The 22,128-nt window shown below is 41.3% G+C and overlaps 1 protein-coding gene across 1 annotated transcript; it reads left to right on the forward strand.

Moving 5' to 3' along the window:
• Positions 1-8,136: 8,136 nt before the first annotated feature.
• On the forward strand, positions 8,137-10,167 carry LOC123169707 (uncharacterized). The gene is made up of 3 exons (XM_044587577.1): positions 8,137-8,550; positions 9,682-9,779; positions 9,869-10,167. Exons 1-3 carry the CDS (start codon positions 8,377-8,379, stop codon positions 10,014-10,016), a joined length of 420 nt encoding a protein of 139 aa, XP_044443512.1. The 5' UTR covers positions 8,137-8,376; the 3' UTR covers positions 10,017-10,167.
• The last annotated feature ends 11,961 nt before the right edge of the window (positions 10,168-22,128 follow it).

A 22,128-nucleotide genomic window follows, 5' to 3' on the forward strand; every position in this document is an offset into this window, starting at 1 on the left:
AAAAGGATCGAACTAAATAAAACGACAAAGATAGGAGTGTGATGGTGATACGATACCGGGGCACCTCCCCCAAGCTTGGCAGTTTGCCAAGGGGATTGCCCATACCCATGTAATTATGTCCTCGGGGGTGGTGAAGTAGGAGTTGTTGATGATGTAGGCTTGTCGTCCGTCTTCCAAGGCATAGGCTCTCCATCATAGAAGGATGATCGAGTCTCCGGGATCCTTAAATCTGCAGCCAAACTCATCCTCTTGAATCTATATTCATACTCACAGTTCTGGTTTTGCAGGTCATAGATCTGAGCTTGGAGGTGCTCGATTTTCTCTTGAAGCTTGAAGATGGTCTCCCCAATGACTTTAGCATCCAGCTTGTGGTTGTTGGCGAACTCCGTGATCATCATCTGGTTGGCATTGAGTCCACGCTCTACCATCCCTTGGCACTTGAAAACTTGCTGCTCCACAGCTTCGAGCTTTGTCTCCACGCTTCCGGTACGCCTTGGTCCCTCCACGTCGCGGATGTGCAGCACCCCCTCACGCATCTCAATGGTTTGAGGGTGTTGCAGCACCTCCGCGAGATAGGGATTGATAACCCTCTCGAAAACTTGTCCTTGGGAGCGCTTGAAGATGACATGATGCTCTAGATCTGAAACAGAAACAGCTCGAAACGAAAACAGAGGATATTTGCGTGATACGGTGGTCAAAACCTTCGGGAGTATATATAATGAATTTTTACCGACCAAAATACGTAACGTGCAAGAAAACGGAGTCCGGGAGGCACACGAGGTGTCCACGAGACAGGGGGGCGCGCCCAGTAAGGGAGGGCGCGCCCTCCACTCTCGTGGGGACCTCGTGCCCCTTTCGGACTACTTCTTTCTTCCTAAAATTCTTAAATATTCCAAAACGGATAAAAATTGCCATTGGAGTTGTTTTGGAGTCGGTTTACTTACCGTACCACATACCTATTCCTTTTCGGAGTCTGGGACGTTCTGGAAAGTGTCCCTTATGCATTCCTCCGGGGTTACGGTTTCAATAATATTAGTTTCAACATTGATAGGATTACCTGAAATATAATGTTTAATTCTTTGACCGTTCACCACCCTCGGACTTGTGCCTTCGAAGTTATTGATTTTTATGGCACCAGAACGATAGACCTCCTCGATAACGTAAGGACCTTCCCATTTAGAGAGAAGTTTTCCTGCAAAAAATCTTAAATGAGAGTTGAATAGCAACACATAATTACCTACGTTAAACTCACGCTTTTGTATCCTTTTGTCATGCCAGCGTTTGACTTTTTCTTTGAATAGCTTGGCATTCTCATAGGCTTGGGTTCTCCATTCATAAAGTGAGCTAATATCAAACAACCTTTTGTCAACGGCAAGTTTGAAGTCATAGTTGAGCTCTTTAATAGCCCAATATGCTTTATGTTCAAGTTCTAGAGGTAAATGACAAGCTTTTCCATAAACCATCTTATAAGGAGACATACCCATGGGATTTTTGTATGCAGTTCTATAGGCCCATAGTGCATCATCAAGTTTTTTGGACCAATTCTTTCTAGATCTATTGACGGTCTTTTGCAAAATTAATTTGAGTTCTCTATTGCTCAACTCTACTTGACCACTGAACTACAGATGATAAGGAGATGCGATTGATGATTGACATCATACTTAGCAAGCATCTTACGGAAAGCACCATGAATAAAATGTGAACCACCATCAGTCATAAGATATCTAGGGACTCCAAACCTCGGAAAAATAACTTCTTTAAGCATTTTAATAGAAGTGTTATGATCAGCACTACTAGTTGGAATAGCTTCTACCCACTTAGTAACATAATCAACAGCAACTAAGATATGTGTATAACCATTAGAGGCAGGAAAAGGTCCCATATAATCAAAGCCCCAAACATCAAACGGTTCAATAACAAGAGAATAATTCATAGGCATTTCTTGACGTCTACTAATGTTACCTAATCTTTGACATTCATCACAAGATAAAACAAATTTACGAGCATCTTTGAAGAGAGTAGGCCAATAAAAGCCAGATTGCAGTACCTTGTGTGCAGTTCTATCTCCAGCGTGGTGTCCTCCATAAGATTCAGAGTGACACTTGCGTAGGATCTGTTCCTGTTCATGCTCAGGCACACAACGTCTAATAACACCATCTACTCCTTCTTTATAAAGGTGTGGATCATCCCAGAAGTAATGTCTTAAATCATAAAAGAACTTTTTCTTTTGCTGGTATGTGAAACTAGGCGGCATAAATTTAGCAACAATGTAATTAGCATAATCAGCATACCAAGGAGCAGTACGAGAAGCATTAATGATCGCTAATTGTTCATCAGGAAAGCTATCATCAATAGGCAGTGGGTCATCAAGAACATTCTCTAACCTAGACAAGTTGTCTGCAACGGGGTTCTCAACTCCCTTTCTATCAATAATATGTAAATTGAATTCTTGGAGCAAGAGAACCCATCTAATGAGTCTAGGCTTAGCATCTTTCTTTTCCATAAGATATTTAATAGCAGCATGATCAGTGTGAATAGTAACTTTGGAATCAACAATATAAGGTCTAAACTTATCACATGCAAACACAACTGCTAAGAATTCTTTTTCAGTAGTAGCATAATTTCTCTGGGCAGTATCAAGAGTCTTACTAGCATACTGGATAACATTCAATATCTTATCAACTCTTTGCCCTAGAACAGCACCTACAACATAATCACTAGCATCACACATAATTTCAAAAGGTAAATTCCAATCAGGTGGCTGAACAATAGGTGCAGTGATCAAAGCTTTCTTAAGTATTTCAAATGCTTCTACACAATCATCATCAAAGACAAAAGGAATATCTTTTTTCAATAAATTAGTCAGAGGCCTAGAGATTTTAGAAAAGTCTTTAATGAACCTCCTATAAAAACCGGCATGACCAAGGAAACTTCTTATACGTTTTATGTCCTCGGGACATGGCATCTTTTCAATAGCATCAACTTTAGCTTTATCGACTTTAATACCTCTCTCGGAGATCTTGTGCCCCAAGACAATGCCTTCATTAACCATAAAGTGACACTTTTCCCAATTCAGGACGAGACTAGTGTCTTTGCATCTCTGCAAAACTCGATCAAGGTTGCTCAAGCAATCATCAAAAGAGGATCCATAAACGAGAAATCATCCATGAATACCTCACAAATATTTTCACAAAAATCAGAGAATATAGCCATCATGCATCTTTGAAAGGTAGCAGGTGCATTACATAAACCAAAAGGCATACGTCTATAAGCAAAGGTACCGAAAGGGCAAGTAAAAGTAGTTTTAGATTGATCTTCCGCTGACACAGGTATTTGAGAGAAACCAGAATAACCATCTAGAAAGCAAAAATGTGTATGTTTGGATAGTCTTTCTAGCATTTGATCAATAAAAGGTAAAGGGTAATGATCTTTCTTAGTAGCTTTATTTAGTTTACGGAAATCAATTACCATCCTATAACCTGTAATAATTCTTTGTGGGATCAATTCATCTTTATCATTAGGAACGACAGTAATACCTCCCTTCTTAGGAACGCAATGGACAGGGCTTACCCATTCACTATTAGCAACGGGATAAATTATACCTGCCTCAAGGAGCTTTAGTATCTCCTTTCTTACCACTTCTTTCATCTTAGGATTTAATCGTCGTTGATGATCTCTAACTGGTTTGGCATCTTTTTCCAATTTAATCTTGTGTTGGCATAGAGTGGGACTAATGCCCTTAAGATCATCCAGAGTATATCCAATAGCAGCACGGTGTTTCCTTAGAGTTTTCAATAATCTTTCCTCTTTCTGCTCTGAAAGGTTAGAACTAATAATAACAGGATATATCTTCTTTTCATCAAGATAAGCATATTTAAGATTATCAGGTAATGGTTTGAGTTCAAACACGGGATCACCCTTGGGTGGAGGGGGATCCCCTAGGATTTCAACAGGTAAGTTGTGTTTCAGAATAGGACCCTGTTTAAGGAACACTTCATCTATTTCCCTTCTTTCCTTCATAAACATATCATTTTCATGGTCTAGCAAATATTGTTCTAACAGATCAGTAGGAGGTACGGCAATAGAAGCAAGACCAATAATTTGATCTTTACTAGGTAATTCTTTATCACGGGGTTGTCTATGAAATTTAGCAAAATTAAACTCATGTTCCAAGTCCCCCAAGCCAACAGTGACGGTATCTTTATTGCAATCTATCCTAGCACTCACAGTATTCAAGAAGTGTCTACCAAATATAATAGGACAAAAGCTATCTTGTGGGGAACCAAGAACAAGGAAATCAGCAGGATATTTAGCTTTCCCACACAAGACTTCAACATCTCTAACAATACCAACCGGTGAAATAGTATCTCTATTGGCAAGTTTAATAGTAACATCAATACCTTCCAATTCAGCAGGTGCAATATCATGCATAATTTCTTCATATAAGGAATGAGGTATTGCACTAGCACTAGCACCCATATCACATAAGCCATGATAAGAATGATCTCCTATTTTAACAAAAATAACAGGCATGCCTACCACAGGTCTATATGTATCTTAGCATCGGGTTTAGCAATATTAGCAGTCTCACCACAGAAATAAATAACATGCCCATCTAAATCATCATCCAAGAGATCTTTAACCATAGCAATACTAGGTTCAATTTTAATTTGCTCAGGAGGTGTATAAGTCCTAGTATTACTCTTATGAACAACAGTCGAAGTTTTAGCATGGTCCTTTATCCTAACAGGAAAAGGAGGTTTCTCAACATAAGTAGTAGGAACAATAGGATCACTATAGGTAACAGTCTTTTCTTCAACTTTAATAGGTGCAACTACTTTTACTTCAACGGGAGGATTATATTTAAACCACTTCTCCTTAGGGAGATCAACGTGAGTAGCAAAAGATTCACAGAAAGAAGCTACTATCTCAGAGTGAAGTCCATATTTAGCGCTAAATCCACGAAAAGCATCGGTATCCATAAAAGATTTAACACAATCAAAATTAGGTGTCATACCTGACTCCTTACCATCGTCGAAACCCCAATCTTCAGAGTTGCGTTTAATTCTTTCCAATAAGTCCCATTTGAAATCAATAGTCTTTAGCATATAAGAACCAACACAGGAAGTATCGAGCATGGTGCGATTATTGAGAGAAAGTCGAGCATAAAAATTTTGAATAATCATTTCCCGGGAGAGCTCATGATTGGGGCATGAATATAACATTGATTTAAGCCTCCCCCAAGCTTGAGCGATGCTTTCTCCTTCGCGAGGCCAGAAGTTATATATGTAATTACGATCATGATGAACAAGATGCATAGGATAGAACTTCTGGTGAAATTCCAACTTCAATCGCTTATAATTCCAAGATCTCGTATCATCACATAGCCTATACCATGTCAATGCATCTTCCTTCAAAGATAAAGGGAAGACCTTCCTTTTGACAACATCATCGGGAATACCTGCAAGCTTAAATAATCCACAAACTTCATCCACAAAGATAAGGTGTAAATCGGGATGCAATGTTCCATCTCCTGCAAATGGATTAGCTAGCAGTTTCTCTATCATACCCGAAGGAATCTCAAAGTAAATATTTTCATAAAGTTCAGTAGGTTGAGGAGCAACTCTTTGCTCTTCTGGTCGGGGTGAAGATACCCCGAACAAGCCCCTCAAAGGATTAGTTTCCATAGTGAAAAGTAACAGAAAATTCCAGCACACTATATAAATGTTTCCTTACCAAGTTCCACTCACCAAAAGCGCTACACTCCCCGGCAACGGCGCCAGAAAAGAGTCTTGATGACCGACAAGTGTAGGGGATCTATCATAGTCCTTTCGATAAGTAAGAGTGTCGAACCCAACGAGGAGCAGAAGGAAATGATAAGCGGTTTTCAGTAAGGTTTTCTCTGCAAGCACTGAAATTGTAGATAATAGATAGTTTTGTCATAAGATAAATTGTAACGAGTAACAAGCAATGAAAGTAAATAAAGTGCAGCAAGGTAGCCCAATCCTTTATGTAGCAAAGGATAAGCCTGGACAATTTCTAATAATGAGAAAGGAGCTCCCGAGGACACAGGGAATTATCCTCGAGTTAGTTTTCATCACGTTCATATGATTCGCGTTCGGTACTTTGATAATTTGATATGTGGGTTGACCGGTACTTGGGTGCTGCCCTTACTTGGACAAGCATCCCACTTATGATTAACCCCTATTGCAAGCGTCCGCAACTACAAAAGAAGTATTAAGGTAAACCTAACCACAGCATTAAACGTATGGATCCAAATCAGCCCCTAACGAAGCAACGCATAAACTAGGGTTTAAGCTTCTGTCCCTCTAGCAACCCATCATCTACTTATTACTTCCCAATGCCTTCCTCTAGGCCCAAATAATGGTGAAGTGTCATGTAGTCGACGTTCACATAACACCACTAGAGGAAAAGACAACATACATCTCATCAAAATATCGAACGAATACCAAATTCATATGACTACTAATAGCAAGACTTCACCCATGTCCTCAGGAACAAACGTAACTACTCACAAAGCATATTCATGTTCATGATCAGAGGAGTATTAATATGCATTAAGGATCTGAACATATGATCTTTCACCAAATAAACCAACTAGCATCAACTATAAGGAGTAATCAACACTACTAGCAACCCACAGGTACCAATCTGAGGTTTTGGGACAAAGATTGAATACAAGAGATGAACTAGGGTTTGAGAGGAGATGGTGCTGGTGAAGATGTTGATGGATATTGACCCCGTCCCGATGAGAGGATCGTTGGTGATGACGATGGTGATGATTTCCCCCTCCCGGAGGGAAGTTTCCCCGGCAGAACAGCTCTGCCGGAGCTCTAGATTGGTTCCGCCAAGGTTCCGCCTCGTGGCGGCGGAGTTTCGTCCCGTAAGCTTGCCCATGATTTTTTCCAGGGTAAAAGTCTTCATATAGCAGAAGATGGACACCGGGGGGCCACCAGGGGGCCCAGGAGAAGGGGGGGGGGGCGCCCCCACCCTCCTGGCCAGGGTGTGGGCCCCCTGATGTATTTCTTCCGCTCAATAATTCTTATAAATTTCAAAAACAGGTTTCGTGGAGTTTCAGGATTTTTGGAGTAGTGCAGAATAGGTTTCCAATATTTGCTCCTTTTCCAGCCAGAATTCCAGCTGCCGGCATCCCCCTCTTCATGGTGAACCTTGTAAAATAAGAGAAAATAGCAATAAGTATTGAGATATAATGTGTAAAAACAGCCCATGATGCAATAAATATTGATATAAAAGCATGATGCAAAATGGACGTATCATAGCCAAATTACAAGGGTATGTTTGGATTGCAGCCCCGGTCCCCACCCTAAAAGATTGGCGTTAGATTCAGCAAGGGCGCCTATATGGATCAGCACAGTGGCGGAGCCACCTCCCGGCGACCACGGGCAGCTGCCCGGGCTAGTCCAGAAATTTGCTCCTAAGTGCTAGTGTTAATCAATGGTTAGAAGCAAAAAAGTTTTGGACAGATGGCAGCTCACACTGTCACAGTTAACTCTTGCCCGGGCTGCATTCACGGGCTGGCTCCGCCACTGGATCAGCACCAATTTATTGGCTAGCCCCAGGCTCATTCGCTTCCCCAGTTCATTCCGCGTCCAATTTATTGGCAAGTGCATGGCGGCTGATTCCCGCGCCAATATTTTGGTGAGCCGATGGTTGGCGTGGCCGTTAAAGGCACAAACCAAACCGCCCCTAACTGCTTGAAGGAGTAATTGTTTTGGAAGTTAACGGGCCGTGACTTTTTTTTTTGAGAAATTAGCGGGCCATCTTTAGAAACATTTGTAATCTTATTCATACTAATGACAATTACTACATCCTAAGCTCTAGGAAAATAGAAAGTAACTCATCTGACTAAGAATTACAATAAAATATTTTGGAAACACCTTCTTTGCTAGAAGAAATACTCCAAAGATTTTGATAAAGACGTTGCAATTGGACTAAAGCAACAATGTTGCCACTCTTTCACCCGCACAAACATTATCAATAATGTTTTTGAAAGCGTCCTGAGTTGTCCATCCAAAAAGATGAGAAGCCCTCATCAATGAACGTGCTTGGACCGGGGATGATCCCTTATTAGTGCAGGCCGTTAGATCACAATATACTCCCAATCGCTGAAAGATTTCAACTCCATAAGGAATCAAACCAATAAAAAATCAAGTTCGAGGGCTATTTCTCCCTCGGGCCGTGTTTGGGTATAACCGGACTTCTTTGGTTGGGTGCAAGCAATTTTGTCCTCGTACATGTACCAATCGGATTTGCTCGAAAAAAAAAACATGTAGTACCGCTCGGACCACGAAGAGGCATCGCCGCGCCGCCAACCCACATCCTCCAGCCTGATCCATGGCGCTGCGTACCCTGGCGGCGAGGGCGCGGACTTCCGCCGCCGCGCTCCGCCCACAGATGCCGTCCCTCGGCCTCTCCCCTCTGCCCGGCGGCCGCCCCAACTTCCACTCCGCCGCCGCCCCCCGCCGCCACCCGTCGGCCGGCGGCCGTCCCTCCCTCATCAGGAACCTGGTGCCTCCCGACCCCTCCTCTCTGATACTTGTTGATAGTTCAAATTCGTTGTTTGACCCCTCCCCATCTCTGCACATAGTTTCCTTTGCTATTTCACACAATCTCTGCACAAATAAATCCTGTGTGTATTGATATTGAAACTACTCCCTCCGATCCGAATCAGTTGACGTAGCCTCTGTACAACGCTGTATTGTACTCACTTTGTCCCATAATATAATCTGCTTTTACAAGCTATGTAGTTTTGCGTAGAGTGTACGTCAATTAATATGGATCAGAGGGAGTATCATTATTGTTGAGCATGGACTTTATGCAGGCAGTAGATGGCTGGGCGTCAATAGATTTTGATATCTTCCATGATCTGCAGGGGTGGTGCAAAAGCTAAATTTTGTATGTAAATCTCACACACATATCAAACTTGAATAGGATAAATATGGATACTACTACCATAGTGATATGTAATCTTTAGAAGCATAAAACTGCTATAGTTTTGTAATCTTTGGGGTGCTCCTGGTATGTAAAATTGCGACCAGTTTTCTTATGTTAAATTCTAGAAAATGCAATAACATTTTATTGAAACCAACCGTAAGATTCTAGGCATTGTTCTAGATAAAGGCCTTTGTGGAATATTCTAGACCTGTTGTGTCAAACCACATTTAAAGGCCAGGCTGGTAGAAACGGCAGCTTATATAGACATTGAATATGCTATAGGGATTTTTTGGTACAAATATCTTTACTCCCTGCCCATTACAAACTGTAGCATAAAGCATCTAGGTTGAACAAGCATAGATTAGTAAAATCTTCCCCTTTCTGCTGCTTCCTTGGATAATTGTTGGGATTTCGAATTTTAGATCTTAGATGAATGATCTTTTTAGATGTTTATTTTTCATTGTACAAATATATATATATATATAATTATATGGCTCGTTCTTAAACAGTTTATTTTGTAAACACTAAATTCCGGGGTAATTGTTCGTTCACTGCTTATTGTTATTTGGAACATGGATCTAGCTATGGTATCATTTTCAGCAACTTTTGTAAAGCGGATACAAGTACAAGCATGCCTTACAATAAGGAGGTGACATTTCTTCTTTAACCAGATCTCTTACAGGATTTTTCCTATTTTTATTGTAGCGCACAAGAATTAACTTGGAATCAGCTAGCAAAGAGGAGCTCGAACGTGAGGCAACCTTCTTAAGGGAACAGATCAATGAGTTTGTGGACCGTATTCAGTATGATTTTGTTTCCCTTTTCTAACGCTTATTAATACTAGTTTTTTTGTCATTTAAATAAGCATATAACTATACATGTTTTCCTGAAGCAAGGAGAAGGAGAGGTCTGATCTAATTAAGAAGGATCTTTGGGCTTCTCTGAAGCGTATGGCCTGTTGTGCTGCTGTGGTGAAAGTCATAACGCTTTTCATTCCTTATAAACTAGCGGAAGAAGATGAGATGATGGATATGAACTAGCAGAACAAGCTGAGGTGATGAACTAGTGGAACAAGCTGAGACGTCTTGTCATCAGCTAGCTGTGAGCTCTCCCAAGGAATCAAATTCTAGTCTGTTGTTCACATATTGTAAGATCTTGTGTTGGCATTGAATGGAACTAAATTTTGCAGTACATGCAAGGCATTTCTTTGTTTGTGCATTTGGGAAAGCGAGTCACATCACGAGGCAATGATGGGTGATGGATGCTAGCGAGAAAATAAATCAATAGGAAGGAAAATTAATGGCAAACATAATTCTTAATAGAAAAGTGTAAGTGAAATATAATTCGAACTTGTGTGTTGGTCTACATCTGTTAAATGGAATTGAACAGCAACAAAACTAAACTATGTATATATGTTGTGTTTTCCTAAGAATACATGCAGCTGAAAATGTAGTGAACATATTTGGTTCATAAATGTAGGTTCATAAGAAGAGAAAATGTATACACACTTCCTATATTCCAAGCAGATCAGGCACAAAGTTCCTAGGATAGCTTATCTTGTCTCACAATTGATACGGTGACAAGCATTTAGTCTCATGCCCATACAAACTAATATTCTTTTCGTATGTGGATGATGATTATCTCATGTGAAATTACATTAAGCCTACCTAGAGATGATGATAACTTGTGAACAGTAAATGATCCATAAACAAATACATGCATGTAGTGTTTAGAATTGTATGGTAGACACACTGACACACACATCTTTGTATAATTGTTCTCTACATGCATACATATTGTTCTGAGTGTTGATGGTCCAGTAGAAATTCGTACCTGAACATTCATGCTGATGGTCATGAAGAAATCCCATGTAGCGGCAGACATTGTCGTGCAAAATTCATAAAGGGGGAGCTCCTCACCAACACGCGGACATTCAAAAAGGTACTACTCTTCGACAACTGTTCAACAACTCCTAGGCATCGATGAATTCCAAACGTTTACAGCGGAGGAATTAAGATAGATCCCGCTTCCTCTGGTCAAGCCTAAGGACATCCCGCTTCTATCAACGAGAATGTATCAATTGCATGAGTGGTACCTGAGAGAAGTAAAGAACGGGCGAGAGTCCCTCATGGTGAAAGTCAAGGAAGAGCATTACTTCCATGCAAAAGATTTGTGGGTTGAGTTTCAAGAAATGTTTCAGTTATTAAATCAAGACGCATTCGACAAATCTATCGTCAGTTGCTATTGTCTGTAAGTGATTTCTTTCTGTAATATAAGTCTGTAGCTAGTTGTGCTCAGTATATATAAAGATACTATATAAAGATACTAATGAATACACAATCGCAAGGGGGGTGGTCGACAGGTAATTTCAATCATTATCGCACTATGTCGGCCTCTTTAGTTCATTTCCTGATAACAACTAATTAATAACTCCTTTATTCATTTTCTTTGCCGGCAGGTAGGGCTTGGCAAAAAATCATCAAACATGTTGAAGGCGCATGGAAAGAACAGCTGAAATGGGTGCGACCCAAGGTAATTAAGTAGTACTAGCTACGTCTCCGCATCTCTTTAATTCTACTTTGATCAATACCATTATCATGCTTGATTAATTATCATCTAATTGAATTCTATTCTCGTAAAGTGCCTGAGGCAGGCGCCGGGGAATAATTTATGTGCATACTACGTTTGCGAGAACATTATAACGTCTGAAAGAACCAAAGATGATAGACAACTTTGGATAAGTTTGCCATAACACTATTCACAATTCTTTTTATCACGATCTAATATATACACACACAACTAATATATTCATATTGATCTTTTTTAATAAAGATGCAAGAGATGCGTGATAAGCTCCTACCAGAGGACCGCGTATGAGCAATTCAAGAGGACATAGCGGGATTTTTGCTCGACCAGATCATAGATCCCAAAGGAGAATACCATTACACCTAATGCTTGCATGTAATGTGTTGGGGAACCTAGTAATTTCAAAAAATTTCCTACGATCGCGCAAGATCTTTCTAGGTGATGCATAGCAACGAGAGGGGAGAGTATGTCCACGTACCCTCGTAGACCGAAAGCGGAAGTGTTTCAATAACGCGGTTGATGTAGTCGTACACCTTCACGATCCATCCCGGTCAATTAACGAACGTACGGCACCTCCGCGTTCAGCACACGTTCAACTCGATGATGTCCTCGCCTTCTTGATCCAGCAAGACGGGCGAAGTAGTAGATGAGTTCCGGCAGCACGACGGTGTTGGTGAAGAACAATCTCCGCAGGGCTTTGCCTAAGCACTACGAAAACTATGACGGAGGATAAACTAGAGGTGACGGGGTTGCCGGCACACGGCTTGGTGTTTCTTGATGTGTCTTGGGTGCTAGCCCTGCCCCTCTATTTATATGTTGAGCCTTGGGGTCGAAACTTGGAGTAAAAGCCTCCACAAAGTCGGTTTAACCCGAAAGGCAAGAGTCCTTCTCGGACTCCAAGGCCAGACGCCAGGGTTCCCGGCGTTTGGACCCAGACGCCAGGGACCCTGGCGTCTGGCCCTTGGGCTCCGCAAAACTTCCTTTTGGGCTTTCCAAAAACCTTGTGGGCTTTCCCTTTTGGCCCAAATAAAGTGTTCTTGTACCCAAACATTTCGGGAAACATCCGGAACCCTTCCGGAGACCAAACACTATTATCCCATATATCAATCTTTATCTTTGGACCATTCCGGAGTTCCTCGTCATGTCCGTGATCACATCCGGGACTCCGAACAACATTCAGTCACCAACATACATAACTCATATAATACTATATCGTCAACGAACGTTAAGCGTGCGGACCCTACTGGTTCGAGAACTATGTAGACATGACCGAGACACTTCTCTCGTCAATAACCAATAGCGGAACCTGGATGCCCATATTGGCTCCTACATATTCTACGAAGATCTTTATCGGTCGAATCATTATGACAACATACATTATTCCCTTTGTCATCGGTATGTTACTTGCCTAAGATTCGATCGTCGGTATCTTCATACCTAGTTCAATCTCGTTACCGGCAAGTCTCTTTACACGTTCCGTAATACATCATCCCGTAACTAACTCATTAGTCACATTGCTTGCAAGGCTTATTATGATGTGCATTACCGAGAGGGCCCAGAGATACCTCTCCGATACTCGGAGTGACAAATCCTAATCTCGATCTATGCTAACCCAACAAGACACATTCGGAGATACCTGTAGAGCATCTTTATAATCACCCATTTATGTTGTGACGTTTGATATCACACAAGGTATTCCTCCATTATCCGGGAGTTGCATAATCTCATAGTCAAAGGAATATGCATAAGTCATGAAGAAAGCAATAGCAATAAAACTTAACGATCATTATGCTAAGCTAACGGATGGGTTATGTCCATCACATCATTCTCTAATGATGTGATCCCGTTCCTCAAATGACAACACATGTCTATGGTCAGGAAACATAACCATCTTTGATCAATGAGCTAGTCAAGTAGAGGCATACTAGGGACACTCTGTTTTGTCTATGTATTCACACATATACTAAGTTTCCGGCTAATACAATTCTAGCATGAATAATAAACATTTATCATGAAATAAGGAAATAAATAATAACTTTATTATTGCCTCTAGGGCATATTTCCTTCATAATGATCTGCAAATTGTAGAAGAAATTGTATATACCAAGTTATACATCTTTGTGTGTGTGCGCGTGCGTGTGTGTATATGTGAATGGTCGTACGAGAAATTCGATGATATATATATGATCGGTTCTACGAGAAATTCTGTATATATATATATATATATATATATATATATATATATATATATATATATATATATATATATGCATAACATGTACAGTATGTAGTAGCGTAAAATATGTTTGAAATGAAAAGGAATTAAATGGAAAACACAAAATTAAAAGAAAAAATAAACCCGTATTAAACCCCTAAAACCCCTAAACCTTTTAGTCCGGCCCCCCCGGTGCGGGCTCGTGCCACGTGGTGGGCCTCTGGTCCCGGGTTGTGACGAACCGGCACTAAAGGGGGGGGGGGCTTTAGTCCCACCCTTTAGTGCCGGTTGGTGAACCGGGACTACGATTCTGCACTAGTGCCAGAGTGTTGGTCCCGTTGCCAGCAAGTTAGAGTAGGGCATGGGACACGAGCCAGCTCACGGGACTCAAGGCACCACCTTCTTCCATGCCCTACTCTTCCTCGTTGGAGCCCAGACCCCAACAATGCCCGTGGACGTCAAATCGATGATGGACCGTCTTGAGACGAGCCGGCGACATCCACCACGACCTGGTTGCAGCGCCCGGACTGGTTAACCAGACGGGGCGCCTGAGAATGCGACTCTGCCTCGTCGACGTCCACCGCGGTCAGGGCTGCCGCCACCTCCCGCGCCCACTGTGTCCACGGGAGGTTGGGTGGCAGGGGGGAATGGAGGGGACTGAAGTGCAGCGGCTAGGGTTTGGTCCGGCAAGCGGATGTGGAGGAATATATGTGAGGTCGGTGGGCCAGCATGTGCTAGGTTCGACATGGCGGACATGCCCTGGCGCGCCCATATCCGCCCCATATTTGGGTCAGATATGAGGGGTGATGGTCATCGTATGTGTTAGAGGCCCGTTTGACGCACTCGTCTGGGTTGCATTTTCATGATAGGGTCGTCCGCCCAGGCGTTTGAGACGGGTTTGAGGCGTTCATAATAAAAAAGAAACAGAAGCAGAAACAAACCAGAAGCTACCCATAACCGGACAATACATGACGCGCGCTCCACCTCCGACCCTACTTCACATTCGGTGGCGGCGGAGATCCCCAAGACAGACCCTCACCCCTGGAGTGGTAGGGTTTTGTCTGTCCATCCAGCGAGGGTATGAGGATTTCCCTTCCGTTCCCCAATCAAACGCCGGTGGTGACGTGACCTATCTAGGGTTAGGGTTTGCCTGCGGAAATTCGACAGACGAATAGATAGCGTGCCTTTGTCTCCATCCCATCCATCGATTCCGCCCATCTCGGAGTGACAAATCCTAATCTCGATCTATGCTAACCCAACAAGACACATTCGGAGATACCTGTAGAGCATCTTTATAATCACCCATTTACGTTGTGACGTTTGATAGCACACAAGGTATTCCTCCGGTATCCGGGAGTTGCATAATCTCATAGTCAAAGGAATATGCATAAGTCATGAAGAAAGCAATAGCAATAAAACTTAACGATCATTATGCTAATTAGCTAACGGATGGGTCATGTCCATCACATCATTCTCTAATGATGTGATCCCGTTCATCAAATGACAACACATGTCTATGGTCAGGAAACATAACCATCTTTGATCAACGAGCTAGTCAAGTAGAGGCATACTAGGGACACTCTATTTTGTCTACGTATTCATACTTGTACTAAGTTTCTGGTTAATACAATTCTAGCATGAATTATAAACATTTATCATGAAATAAGGAACTAAATAATAACTTTATTATTGCCTCTATGGCATATTTCCTTCAGTCTCCCACTTGCATTAGAGTCAATAATCTAGATTACAAAGTAATGATTCTAACACCCATGGAGTTTTGGTGCTGATCATGTTTTGCACATGGAAGAGGCTTAGTCAACGGGTCTGCAACATTCAAATCCGTATTTATCTTGCAAATCTCTATGTCTCCCTCCGACACTTGATGACGGATGGAATTGAAGCGTCTCTTGATGTGCTTGGTTCTCTTGTGAAATTTGGATTCCTCTGCCAAGGCAATTGCACCAGTATTGTCACAAAAGATTTTCATTGGACCAGATGCACTACGTATGACACCTAGATCGGATATGAATTCCTGCATCCAGACTCCTTCATTTGCTGCTTCTGAAGCAACTATGTACTCCGCTTCACACGTAGATCCCGCCATGACGCTTTGCTTGGAACTGCACCAACCACTAGTAGAAAACAGGGCTTTGGTCACAGGGCAAGATTCACATTAGTCCCGGTTCAGTCACGAACCGGGACTAATGTGAGCATTGGTTCCTGTTCGTGCGGCTAAGGCATTAGTCCCGGTTCACCTGGGCCCTTTAGTCCCGGTTGGTGCCACGAACCGGGACTAAAGGGTTCAAAGCCCATTAGTCCCGATTGGTGGCACCAACCGGGACTAATGGACATTGAGGCATTAGTACCGGTTCATGGCACGAACCTGTACTAAAGGTCCCATTTTCAAACACTACCCCCCCTGTGGACCGCCTTTTTAGTTTTAGAAAAAAAAAGAAAATGATGGAAATGTCTAAAAGATAAAATAAAATAAGTTTCCCATGTGATATGTGGTCTAGTTGTTGGGAAAATTTACAAATACGAATTTCGACTTTATTTGCAAAATCTCTCTGGAATTTGTAAAATGGGCATAACTTTTGCATACGAACTCGGATTAAAAAGTTTTTTATATGAAAAATCATCTACTCAAAAAGTTACATCCGATTTTAATGGGGGAACCCCGTTAAACATTTTCAAAATCCTCAAAAACCTAACAGAAAAAAGTTATGGGGCTTTTAAGATCTAGAGGCGAAAAAATTCAAAAAATTTCAAACTTACTAGTGGCGCACCGTTTGCTAGGTGCGCCACTAGTAACAGAACAAAAATTGGTTTCGATTTTTTTTTGGAAAAATGTGGTCAAATCTGGTCAAACTGTGGTCAAACTATGGTCAAACAATGGTCAAACTAATTATTCTAGAATATTAGCGTTACTAAATAATTATTTCAGTTTTCTTGAATTTTGGTCAAATCTGGTCAAACTGTGGTCAAACTAATTATTCAAGAAATATTAGTGGTACTAAATATTTATTGTTTTTTAAAACAATAGTTTCAAACTCAAACAGTGAAATGTGTCACTTCATGCTCAAGCTAAATTCCTGAGGGTTAATAGGATTGACATCTTACTATTGTCAGGAAAACAACAAGTGCAGACTTGGAAACGAGGGAGAATAGAACCCGAAAGTTAAGCGTGCTCAGGCTGGAGTAGTGAGAGGATGGGTGACCGTTCGGGAAGTTAGATGATTTGGAATGATGAGGGGTGATTAGAGATTAGAGGATAAATAGAGCAATGATGATGGGTGGTGATTAGAGATTAGAGGTTAAAATAATTTAGAAATTTGAAAATAAAAAAAAATTTCATTTTTTTTTAAAATTAAAAAAAATCATAAAATTTCCTTTAGTCCCGGTTGGTGTTACCAACCGGGACTAAAGGTGGAGCTCCACGTGGCCGCGGCCTTTAGTCCCGGTTCGTGTAAGAACCGGGACTAAAGGGGGGAGGCATTAGTAACGACCCTTTAGTCCCGGTTCAAAAACCGGGACTAAAGGCCCTTACCAACCGGGACAAAAGCCCCTTTTTCTACTAGTGAACTGACAGCTCCTCCATTCAATAAAAATACGTATTTGGTTTGCGACTTAGATTCATCTGGATCAGTGTCAAAGCTTGCATCGACGTAACCGTTTACGACGAGCTCTTTGTCACCTCCATAAACGAGAAACATATCCTTAGTCCTTTTCAGGTATTTCGGGATGTTCTTGACCGCTGTCAAGTGCTTCACTCCGGGATTACTTTGGTACCTCCCTACTATACTTATAGCAAGGCACACATCAGGTCTGGTACACAGCATTGCATACATGCCTATGGCTGAAGCATAGGGAATGACTTCCATATTTTCTCTCTATCTTCTGTAGTGGTCGGGCTTTGAGTCTGACTCAACTTCATACCTTGTAACACAGGCAAGAACCCTTTCTTTGATTGATCCATTTTGAACTTCTTCAAAACTTTATCAAGGTATGTGCTTTGTGAAAGTCCAATTAAGCGTCTTGATCTATCTCTATAGATCTTGATGCCCAATATGTAAGCAGCTTCACCGAGGTCTTTCATCGAAAAACTCTTATTCAAGTATCCCTTTATGCTATCCAGAAATTCTATATCATTTCCAATCAACAATGTGTCATCCACATACAATATTAGAAATGCTACAGAGTTCCCACTCACTTTCTTGTAAATACAGGCTTCTCAAAAAGTCTGTATAAAACCATATGCTTTGATCACACTATCAAAGCGTTTATTCCAACTCCGAGAGGCTTGCACCAGTCCATAAATGGATCGCTGGAGCTTTCACACTTTGTTAGCACCCTTTGGATCGAAAAAACCTTCAGGTTGCATCATATACAACTCTTCTTCCAGAAATCCATTCAAGAATGCAGTTTTGACATCCATCTGCCAAATTTCATAATCATAAAATGCGGCAATTGCTAACATGATTCGGACAGACCTAAGCATCGCTACGGGTAAGAAAGTCTCATCGTAGTCAACTCCTTGAACTTGTCGAAAACCTTTTGCAACAAGTCGAGCTTTGTAGACATTAAGATTACCGTCAGCGTCAGTCTTCTTGAAGATCAATTTATTTTCTATGGCTTGCCGATCATCGGGCAAATCCACCAAAGTCCACACTTTGTTCTCATACATGGATCCCATCTCAGATTTCATGGCCTCAAGCCATTTCGCGGAATCTGGGCTCATCATCGCTTCCTCATAGTTCGTAGGTTCACCATTGTCTAGTAACATGACTTCCAGAACAGGATTACCGTACCACTCTGGTGCGGATCTCACTATGGAAGATCTACGAGGTTCGGTAGTAACTTGATCTAAAGTTTCATGATCATCATCATTGGCTTCCTCACTAATTGGTGTAGGAATCAGTGGAACTGATTCTCTGTGATGAACTACTTTCCAATAAGGGAGAAGGTACAATTACCTCATCAAATTCTACTTTCCTCCCACTCACTTCTTTCGAGAGAAACTCCTTCTCTAGAAAGGATCCATTCTTAACAACAAAGATTTTGCCTTCGGATCTGTGATAGAAGGTGTACCCAACAGTTTCCTTTGGGTATCCTATGAAGACGCACTTCTCCAATTTGGGTTCGAGCTTATAAGGTTGAAGCTTTTTCACATAAGCATCGCAACCCCAAACTTTAAGAAACGACAACTTTGGTTTCTTGCCAAACCACAATTCATAAGGCGTCGTCTCAACGGATTTTGATGGTGCCCTATTTAAAGTGAATGCAGCCGTCTCTAAAGCATAACCCCAAAACGATGGTGGTAAATCAGTAAGAGACATCATAGATCGCACCATATCCAATAAAGTACGGTTACGACGTTCGGACACACCATTTCACGGTAGTGTTCCAGGTGGCGTAAGTTGTGAAACTATTCCACATTGTTTCAAATGAAGACCAAACTCGTAACTCAAATATTCACCTCCACGATCAGATTGTAGAAACTTTATTTTCTTGTTAAGATGATTTTCAACTTCACTCTGAAATTCTTTGAACTTTTCAAATGTTTCAGACTTATGTTTCATTAAGTAGATATAACCATACTGCTCAAATCATCTGTGAAGGTAAGAAAATAACGATACCCGCCACGACCCTCCACACTCATTGGACCGCATACATCGGTATGTATTATTTCCAATAAGACAGTAGCTCGTTCCATTGCTCCGGAGAACGGAGCTTTAATCATCTTGCCCATGAGGCACGGTTCGCAAGCACCAAGTGATTCATAATCAAGTGATTCCAAAAGTCCATCAGCATGGACTTTCTTCATGTGCTTTACACCGATATGACCCAAATGGCAGTGCCGCAAATAAGTTGCACTATCATTATCAACTTTGTATCTTTTGGCTTCAATATTATGAACATGTGTGTCATCACGATCGAGATTCAACAAAAATAGACCACTCAACAAGGGTGTGATGACCCACAAGTGTAGGGGATCTATCGTAGTCCTTTCGATAAGTAAGAGTGTCGAACCCAACGAGGAGTAGAAGGAAATGACAAGCGGTTTTTAGTAAGGTATTCTCTGCAAGCACTAAAATTATCGATAACAGATAGTTTTGTGATAAGGTAATTCGTAACGGGTAACAAGTAAAAAAAGTAAATAAGGTGCAGCAAGGTGGCCCAATCCTTTTTGTAGCAAAGGACAAGCCTGGACAAATTCTTATATGAAGGAAAACGCTCCGAGGACACATGGGAATTATCGTCAAGCTAGTTTTCATCACGCTCATATGATTCGCGTTCGTTACTTTGATAATTTGATATGTGGGTGGACCGGTGCTTGGGTGCTGCCCTTTCTTGGACAAGCATCCCACTTATGATTAACCCCTATTGCAAGCATCCGCAACTACAAAAGAAGTATTAAGGTAAACCTAACCATAGCATGAAACATATGGATCCAAATCAGCCCCTTACGAAGCAACGCATAAACTAGGGTTTAAGCTTCTGTCACTCTAGCAACCCATCATCTACTTATTACTTCCCAATGCCTTCCTCTAGGCCCAAACAATGGTGAAGTGTCATGTAGTCGACGTTCACATAACACCACTAGAGGAAAGACAACATACATCTCATCAGAATATCGAACGAATACCAAATTCACATGACTACTTATAGCAACACTTCTCCCATGTCCTCAGGAACAAACGTAACTACTCACAAATCATATTCATGTTCATAATCAGAGGGGTATTAATATGCATAAAGGATGTGAACATATGATCTTCCACCGTATAAACCAACTAGCATCAACTACAAGGAGTAATCAACGCTACTAGCAACACACAGGTACCAATCTGAGGTTTTGGGACAAAGATTGAATACAAGAGATGAACTAGGGTTTGAGAGGAGATGGTGCTAGTGAAGATGTTGATGGATATTGACCCCGTCCCGATGAGAGGATTGTTGGTGATGACGATGGTGATGATTTCCCCCTCCCGGAGGGATGTTTCCCCGGCAGAACAGCTCCGCCGGAGCCCTACATTGGTTCCGCCAAGGTTCCGCCTCGTGGCGGCGGTGTGTCGTCCCGAAAGCTTTCTTATGAATTTTTCCAGTGTAAAAGACTTCATATAGCAGAAGATGGTCACCAGAGGCTTGCCAGGGGGCCCACGAGGCAAGGGGCGCACCCAGGGGGTAGGGTGCGCCCCCCACCCTCGTGGCCAGGGTGTGGGCCCCCTCTGGTACTTTCTTCGCCCATTATTTTTTATTAATTCCAAAAAAACTGTCATCGAGTTTCAGGACTTTTGGAGTTGTGCAGAATAGGTCTCTAATATTTGCTCCTTTTCCAGCCAGAATCCAGCTGCCGCATTCTCCTCTTCATGTAAACCTTGTAAAATAAGAGATAATAGGCATAAGTATTGTGACATAACGTGTAATAACAGCCCATAATGCAATAAATATTGATATAAAAGCATGATGCAAAATGGACGTATCAACTCCCCCAAGCTTAGACCTCGCTTGTCCTCAAGCGGAAGCCGATAACGAAAAATATGTCCACATGTTTAGAGATAGAGGTGTCGATAAAATAAAATACGGACATGAGGGCATCATGATCATTCTTATAACAGCAATATATATATATATATATATATATATATATATATATATATATATATTGTCATATGATTTCTTATGCTAAAGTAACAATCTATTCACAATGTCAAGTATGAATCAGAAACTTCATTGAAAAGTAACAAACTATGATCTCGATCATTGAAGCAATTGCAATTTATCATAACATCAGAAAGAGTCAATATAAGAGCTTTTCAGCAAGTCCACATACTCAACTATCACTTAGTCTTTCACAATTGCTAACACTCACACAATACTTATGGGTATGGAGTTTTAATCGGACATAGAGAAAGATAGGGGCTTATAGTGTTGCCTCCCAACCTTCTACCTCAAGGGTAGTGTCAACAAAAATAGTTCATACTAACTTACATCCAATTGGATATATATATATAAGGATCTTTCCAACACAAGGTGCTTGCCAAAGGATAAAATGTAAAAAGGAAAGGTGAAGATCACCATGACTCTTGCATAATGTATAAGACAAAAGTAAAAGATAGGCCCTTCGCAGAGAGAAGCAGAGGTTGTAATGTGCTTTTGTGGTTGGATGCACGAAATCTTAATGCAAAAGAATGTCACTTTATATTGCCACTTGTGATACGGACCTTTATTATGCAATCCGTCGCTTTTATTGCTTCCATATCACAAGATCGTATAAAGCTTATTTTCTCCACACTAATAAGTCATACATATTTAGAGAGCAATTTTTATTGCATGCAACATGACAA

Source organism: Triticum aestivum, chromosome 7D, assembly GCF_018294505.1.
Source record: "Triticum aestivum cultivar Chinese Spring chromosome 7D, IWGSC CS RefSeq v2.1, whole genome shotgun sequence".
Classification (NCBI taxonomy): Eukaryota; Viridiplantae; Streptophyta; class Magnoliopsida; order Poales; family Poaceae; genus Triticum; species Triticum aestivum.